The sequence below is a fragment of the Nicotiana sylvestris genome, chromosome 8 (assembly GCF_000393655.2).
Source record: "Nicotiana sylvestris chromosome 8, ASM39365v2, whole genome shotgun sequence".
Taxonomy (NCBI): Eukaryota; Viridiplantae; Streptophyta; class Magnoliopsida; order Solanales; family Solanaceae; genus Nicotiana; species Nicotiana sylvestris.
In genome coordinates this window covers 31,937,410-31,945,744 of record NC_091064.1, presented here as the reverse complement: position 1 = coordinate 31,945,744, position 8,335 = coordinate 31,937,410, and the positions used below count along the sequence as shown (strand labels likewise).

Below are 8,335 nucleotides of genomic sequence, written 5' to 3'. Positions count from 1 at the left end.
TTCCCTTTCTCAATTATGACGTACTCGATTAGGTTTCCATCTAGGTCTCGGTCGGGGGCGACTTCCAAATATCTCCTCTGTATTCTTGGTTACTTGAAAAAAACTGATTAAAGATATGGAAGATGAGCATGTAGGAGCAGAAGCCACTCAAGAAGAAAGGGAGACTACAAAAAGAAGAAGAAAATCACTGGAACAAAATCAACATGGAACTAAAAGACGAAGAGAAACTCAACGAATTTAGAATACAAAATGGAGTTCATCGGCATATCTCTAACTCTTAATCTCACTTTCTCCAACTGATAAAACCTCAAGATTTTCCTAGCATCATTCACTGTAATTTTCCTCATCGTCTCCCCCGGAAAATCCGCCGTCTCCGTCGTCGGAGCCAGTGGAGCTAGGCCTTCAAATCTAATCCTTTCTCCGGTAACATTCATAGACCTCAATTTTTATCTCAATTTATCTCCCATAGGAATTGATAAAAATTCCGGCAGTCTAGCTCCATGGTTAATTTCTCTTTTTTGGAGGAACTGGCGGAATAAGGCGGGGTCAATAAACCCAACCACCATTTTCTTCTTCTTTTTTGGTTTTCCTTATAGTTTTTATTTTTTTTAATTTTACAATCTTTTTAATGAATAATAACAGATACACGCGCTATTTGATCGTCACTTGTACGCACTATGTCCACGTAAGATAAGCTACCGCTACATAAGCATAGTCAATGGTCAAAAATATTTATTAATTATAGATTTTACCAATTTAAGTGTTTAATTGGGAAAGATGAAAGTTTGTGTATCGGCTTTCAAAAGCACTACAAATTTGAGTGGCAGGAAGGCCTAGATTTAAGTACGCTTTCAATTTTGTATTGAGAAGGCTACGTGGAATTTTGTTAGAAAGATACCAATCGAGTATGTGAAATGGGTCCCACCATGATAATGACATTTCAAAAGTGATGCAGATCAATTTACGAAAGAGGGTTCAAAATACAAAGGATTTACAGAAAATTAAGGAGAAAATGTTAGTAATAAGAAGATAAAAGTAAGGCCAAAACAAATTTCTGTAAAAGCTAATTCTACAAAATAGGCGGAACCTGACATTTTTGTCCATTAATGCGGACTGCGCTAGAATATACACCTCGCAAGAAGAACGACTAAATTAACCTCGTGGTTGCCAACATGTTGACCATGAGCTTATCATAGGAAATATAATTCTTTTTTAAAAGCTTGTCGTTGATAATATGCTTGGCAGATATTTTTAATAGCTGGTTTGGCCAAAATTGAGGTGTTTGGCCAAACTTTTGCAAGGAAAAAAGTATTTTCGAGGAAAAGCAGAAACATAAAAAAATAGCTTCTTTTCAAAAACACTTTTATAAAAAATATTTTTGAGAAAAATACACTTAGAAACAGTTTTCGAAAGCTTGGGCAAAAACTAATTACTGCTCAAAAGTACTTTTCAAATTAATTAACCAAACACAAATTGCCTTTCATTAAAAACACTTTTTTTGAAAAATACTTTTGAGAAAATCACTTCTCAAAATAAACTGATTTTAGAAGTTTGGCCAAACAATAAGTGAAATTCAGGAATTCATTTACGTGGGGGAAACTTTGTCGTGTTCTATTTTAACAGATCTGTTCCTTACCGAATTAGTCTTTTTATTTTTTATTTTTTTTAAAAAAAAACTATGGTGGAGGTTAGGCATAGACCCCAACAGATAATTAATTAGCTTTAATTTAAGGGTTCATATATAACAGACCAACTCAGCGAGCATTAGCTTTTATATAGTGACTTTTGTTTACATTATCAAGATTTATTTAAATCCTCAATTATTGGTACTTAACATAAATAATTATTAAATTACTAACAGCCAGATATCCTTCGATAAGATTTTAAGTTGCACTGTAATTTTTTTATTAAAGCCGCCAATGCAAGTAAACTAAAAACCTATGGCATAAAGCATGTGGCACTTTCTCGTGTTTGACTTTGTTGTTTCTGTAATAAACACTACGTATTGGATAAATCTAGATCATACGATATGACAAAAAGCACATGGCTCTATTTTATCATTTAGATTTCCCATATGAATAGAATATAAATAGAAATATCTGAGGAAGAGATAAAGCAAATAAGAGGTCCAGCAAAAATGGAGAAGAAAAGCAACTGTAAGGTCTGTGTTACAGGAGGTGCAGGTTACATAGGTTCTTCTCTTGTAAACAAACTTTTGGACAGAGGCTACACTGTTCACGCTACCCTCAGGAACTTAGGTATGTTTTTTATTTAGTTTCTTTTACTCCTCGAATTTTTCAAAAATACATTCGATCATACTCGCGTCGATCTTCAAAAAATACATAAGTTTTGGAGAATCATACTTCAATCACGTGCAGAGGATGAATCAAAGGTGGGGCTGTTGAAGAGCTTTCTTGGTGCAGATAAAAGACTCAAATTATTTCAAGCTGATATTTACAAACCAGAAGAGTTTGAGCTGGCAATTCAAGGCTGTGAATTCGTTTTCCATGTTGCTACCCCTTTGTTGCATTCCGAAGGATTTCAAGTATGATTTTTTGTCCTCACTCCCCCTTTCCACCTATGCCACTCATCCATCACTCTTATCCCGAATTTTTATTGAGTTTAAATTTTATGCACGGGCTGTGTATAAGTTTTTTTTATCTGATAGGTTAATTTGAATAATGACATGTCATCACTCTTAATAGGAGTAGTAATGGTAACTCAAAAAACTTTTACACTTATAGTACTAAAAGTAGCATACACTATTAATATATACTACTTCCTTTGTTTCGGTTTATATGAACCTACTTTCTTTTTTTGTTCATTCCAAAAAGAATGATCCTTTTCTAAATTTGATTATAATGTAACTTAAACTTACAATTCTACTATTAATGAGAGGCTTTTATAACCATATAAATACGCTGGACCCCCTTTTAACTTGTTTAGGACCATAAATTTCAAAAATCTTTATTTTTTTCTTAAATTCCGTATCCACTCAAACATGTTAACATAAATTAGAATGGAGGGAGTATAACTTAAATCTATTGTGATTTGGTGGGGATGTAGCTTCCTCAGCACCATCCATGAGTTCAATGGACTCAACTGAGCCGATATTTTCGTCATGCAACGACGTTACGTAGATGTGTATATTAAAAATTATTAAAATTTTAATTACTTAATATATTATATTTTGAACCCAAATTAAAAATTCTAAAAGTCGAACTCATCAAATTTAAATGTTGCCTATTATAGGTGGTATATGCACAAGGAAGACTACCTTTTGCTCTAGTTACTACTAGGATTTGTTTAGGACTATAGGAAATTGCCAAAAAAAGGAAAAGATCCAATATTATAGAATTTTTTTTCTATTTCTTCTCATTTTTTTTATAACTAATTTTGATTTTTGTTTTGGGGTCATATGAAACAGTACAAAAATAGAACTGAGGCTACACTTGCTGCAGTGAAGAAAATTGGAATGACTTGCCTTAAATCTGGGACAGTAAAAAAGCTTATATATACTGCATCTGTGGTTGCTGCTTCTCCATTGAAGGATGATGGGACTAATTTCAAGGATTTGATGGATGAAACGTGTTGGACACCTCTAAATTTCTCAAATCCTTATGCCGATCAGGGGCTTAAGGTGAGCCTAATGTATTTATTTACCTTCCTATATGCTGCAATAAAGCTCTTATGTAGTTTAACCACTCTTAGCTTCTCTCCGGCCAAAAGTACTTTTTTGTTAAATTATTATTATTTTTTTAAATTGAAGTGTTTGGCCAAGTTTTTAGAAGAAAACAAGTGTTTTCAAAAAGAAGCAAAAATAATTTTGAAGAAGCAGAAATTTAGTTTTGGAGAAACAAAAAAGTAGTTTTTCCCCAAATGCACTTTTTTGAAAAGCATATTTGAAAAAAATATACGTAAAAGCACTTTTTAAGAGCTTGATCAAATACTAATTGTTGCTCAGAAGTGTTTTTCAAATTCATTAACCAAACACACACTGCTTCTCACCACAAGTACTTTTGAGAAAAACACTTATCAAAATAAGCTGATTTTAGAAACTTGGCCAAACAAGCTATTAATATCATTTTTATCAAGTTAGTAATTAATATAATGCTTATTCACAAAAATTTACGTGTATCTACATTAAAAATGACATTTTAAACTCTTTTATAATTTTTGCAATATCACAGTACATTTTAACATGTATCAGGTTAATGCTATATCTAGTAGTTTACCCAATTAATAGTTATTATGAAAAGTTTAATGTAGTTACCTTATAAGTTGTGATACGATTATGTAAATATTTTTACAATATCATTACATATAACTTATAACTCTTTATAATAATAGGATTATGTAGAGTCAAAGATGCTAGCCGAGAAAGAGATGTTAAACTGTGGGAAGGAGGGTATGGAGGTGGTGACATTATGCTGCGGTCTTGTGGGTGGAGAAACATACTTACCTTATACCCCAACAAGTACTGCCTTATTCTTGTCACTGTTGACACAAGAGAAAAGTCTCTATAATTCACTCAAGTTTTTAGAAGAGCTCATAGGAAAAGTGCCAATTGTGCATATTGAAGATGTATGTGAAGCTCATTTGTTCTCCATGAAAGCTGCAGTCAATGGCCGTTTCTTGTGCGCTAGCTCCTTTGTTTCTTCTGCAGAGATTGGCTGTTATTACCAACAGAATTATCCAGAGTTTAATGTCAACCAAGAGTAAGATATCAACCTTGCATTGTTCATTGAGTTTAAGTTTTATGCATCTTTAGTGTTATAAGTCAAGGAAAACCTTGGAGTAACCGTAAAATTATCTCTGTGTGACTTAAGTTACCGGTTCGAGTCGTGGAATAAGTGATTGATACTTGTATCAGAGTAGACTGCCTACAACACACCCCTTATGATATAATTCTTCCCCGAATCCTGCATGAATACGGATACTTTGTGCACCGAATTGTCCTTTTTTTAGTATTAAAAGTATTTGCACACACAGGTCCCTTATGGAGTAACTACAATATAAATTTATATGATTTAATTAGCTGTGATTTGATAAAAATTGTAGCTAACTTCAGAGGCAAATTCAAGATATGAACTTAATGGGTTCTAGGGTCTGGACAGTAGCAACCTCAAATGTTAGTAAATGAGTTCTGAATTTAATTTTTGTGCTAAGTTAGTGGATTTTTTTACACCTATAAAGGATTTGGGTATTCAAAACTATTGCATTTTGTAGAACCTATGTATTAGAGCCTGTTATGAATGAAAATAAGCTCATGAAAGACACATTGGGAAAATTAGCAAATTACATGTGGGACCCGGGGACAGGGACACGTGAGGAAGGAAATTGGCAAATGAAAAACTAATAAGTACTCTAGAAGTAGTAGGTTAGGTAAAATTAGGTATGCTATGTTGTTGACATAATTGTCATCTATTTCTCGCGATAAGTTTTATTACGTGGCTCACGTAACTTACATTAGTTGTTTGCGATTCCTTTTTGTCTCACAAATTTATGGACTCTAATCTTATACTTGTAGGTCCTCAAAAATTTTGGTTCACAAAATTGTGAGACAAAAAAGATGTCTCATACAACTAGTGTCAGGTTAAATTACATTGATAAATTAAAATAAGATTTTAGTGTCAATATATATAACTTATTAATCCCGTATGCATTATTTCATTTGTCTCAAACATAGTGTCCTTCTAAAGTCAATACATGAAAAAATATTTTAGAGGTAAAAAAACGACAGTGCTATTAGTTTCATTGAAATTTTATTTTCAATTCTTAGAAACTAATACAAATATTAAACACGATGAACTTTTTGCATTTAAAATATTTAAGAAGATTTAGTAGAAGAAATTCAAATTTGAATAGCCCGAAGAATATGAAGTTGAATTGCATATAAAATATTCTCTTTGAATGGAATTTTTTCTTATTATGCTTTTTCCTCTTAATTTCTTTCGTAAAACTTCTCATTCCAGGTACTTGAATGACCCCAATAGAGAAATCAAATGGGGATCGAAAAAGCTTGTTGACAGCGGTTTCGTGTACAAGTATGGGATGAAGGAGATATTGGATGATAGTGTTAGTAGTGCCAGGAAGAATGACTCCTTTCAGCAATAATGAAGCACCTCATATATCAAGAGGCGGATCCAGAATTTACAATTTATAGGTTCCTATAAAAATCTCAAATTTATATACAATAACAACTATGTTCACAATTTCATTTTTATAGACATTTAATGAATTTCTTCATATATATACAAGATATGAACAAAAGCTACTCTGTTCCAGTGAACCTGTATGTAATGTTTTGGATCCGCCCCTGCATTCGTGTCAAGTTTCTAAAGCGAGTTTTCAAATAATTGCTCTGGTATTAACAGACGCGGCCCTCCAGGTCGTATTGATTATCTAGACTCAATTTTTAGGCTTCCTAAGGTAGCTTAATTGGTTTGTTTCTGCTTTAAATTTGTTTGGTTTAGCTCTTTTGTGTGCGCAAGCATTTTACAGAATTAAAGTGTACCAATAAATTTTGTGTCTCGAAAATAATCAAGACAAGAAAAATGTAACAGGTAGTTGTATTTAATAATCAATGATCCCTACTGCTCTACAGCCTGCAATTGGGCTTTGTTCGGTCACCAAAACCTTCTTCCTCAATCAACAGCAACCACATTCGGCGGTTGGATTTGACCCAATTCAGTTCATGGGTCTGTCGCGATTTAGTTCAAATTTTCTCCAATCTTTTATTATTTTCAACGAATTCATCCATTCAATTTCTTAACCAACTAATATTAGTACCTGCGTGATGTGCAAAGAATATTAATCATATTATGTGATTTAATTTGTTTGAGCATATTATATCATAATGCTTGAATTAAATTTCACTTCCCCTTCTTATTATCCAATAAAAAAATCTTAGGAAATTAGAAAAAAGATTCATACAGTCATCAAATAATTTTTTTGTTCCTCATTTTTTATTACATAAAATACTATATTTAGCATTAGTTCATTTGTTATTATGACGTTTATTAGCTTGTCACTTCACTAAATATTTTTGTCAAGTATTCTCTTTTTAATATAACATATGTGTTTTTCTTACTCCTAAATTTTTTACTTTAAAAATTTATTCTATTGTTCATCTTCATTTGTCTACATTTATTAATATTATGTTTGACTACTTACTTTGTTATTTTTAAACTAATTCAACTTATAAATATCTATCCCCACACTTTATATAATTTTCTATATGATTAATTAATTATCCTCATTTCTAAATTCATCTCTAACTGAAATAATATTAATATTTAATACTAAATTTTGAATTTGAAATGCCTTTACTATCAAGTTATAAAATCCTTTGATATTTTAAATGATTATTGTATAGGACAAAAATTATCCTAGTTATATTTAGGCCGCGTTAGCACTAGGAGAGTCTTCGAAGGCTGCTACATGTCATCAGTATAATTTCAACAGAAGACGGATTCAAGTACCTACATAATGTATCTTTCGTATCATAATATCATAGGTAAATGAGCCGGATAGGTTGTCGTGAGATAAGTAGAATAAACATGAGAGAATACTTGACATAGAACGACCCAACTTGATATAGAAACTTACTTACATGACATACGGGCCTATAAGGCCAACATGATCATTTGTACACTCAAAACATAGGCCGATAAGGCCATACAAGTATCCGTATACATGACATCCATCTACAAGTCTCCAAGAGTACATAAATATCATATAATCGATCATGCAGCTCAGAGTCTCCTTGTCTAGATCCCTAATCCTTTCCTCAAGACGACCCTCCTTAGTTCGTGCCGTCGAGAGATCATTTTCCTGCTCAGAGCAGAGAGTCCTATTCGCCAGTTCAAGAATTTCGATCCTTCTACGAGAATCCATTCGAGAAGACTCCGCCGGCTCGAGCTCCTCATGCTTCTCAGCAATCTCACCCCTGAGAGCCTCCATCTGGAATAGGCACTCGTCTAACTGGCCTTGCAGTTGGACTACTTGAACTTGAAGGTTGCTGCATTGGGCTGCCACACCCTAACTGAGCTCAAGCTCTTCTTTCTTGCTCCTCAACGTGCCCTCAAGGATACTGAACTTTTCCATGGCTACCATCTGGTCCTCATCCTTCTTCTTCAAATCTTCTCTCAAGGCCAACGTATCGCCTCCCTCACGAAGCCAACTTTGGAGATCTCGATACTTCCTACGGTACTTTGTATACTTCCCTTTCAGCTTCACAAAAAAATTATTTATGCCTTTTCGCCCTCCGAACACTCTCAATTTCCAAAATGACTGTCTACAAATCAAAGAAAAGAGGTTGGAATTTAAAAAT

At 33.1% G+C, this 8,335-nt stretch overlaps 1 protein-coding gene across 1 annotated transcript; it reads left to right on the top strand.

The window, feature by feature from the left end:
- The first annotated feature begins 2,040 nt into the window (after positions 1-2,040).
- Positions 2,041-6,292, top strand: LOC104220325 (NADPH HC-toxin reductase 1-like). Its single transcript, XM_009771171.2, has 5 exons — positions 2,041-2,258; positions 2,379-2,545; positions 3,428-3,640; positions 4,351-4,718; positions 5,976-6,292. The coding sequence occupies exons 1-5, from the start codon at positions 2,138-2,140 to the stop codon at positions 6,115-6,117; spliced, it is 1,011 nt and encodes a 336-aa protein (XP_009769473.1). The 5' UTR covers positions 2,041-2,137; the 3' UTR covers positions 6,118-6,292.
- The last annotated feature ends 2,043 nt before the right edge of the window (positions 6,293-8,335 follow it).

Bases quoted from the DNA above. Each gene is read 5' to 3' on its own strand.
- LOC104220325 (XM_009771171.2), top strand. From the start codon at position 2,138: ATGGAGAAGAAAAGCAACTGTAAGGTCTGTGTTACAGGAGGTGCAGGT. The intron at 2,259-2,378 runs GTATGTTTTTTA...AATCACGTGCAG, and splicing joins CGCTACCCTCAGGAACTTAG to AGGATGAATCAAAGGTGGGG. The intron at 4,719-5,975 runs GTAAGATATCAA...TTCTCATTCCAG, and splicing joins GAGTTTAATGTCAACCAAGA to GTACTTGAATGACCCCAATA.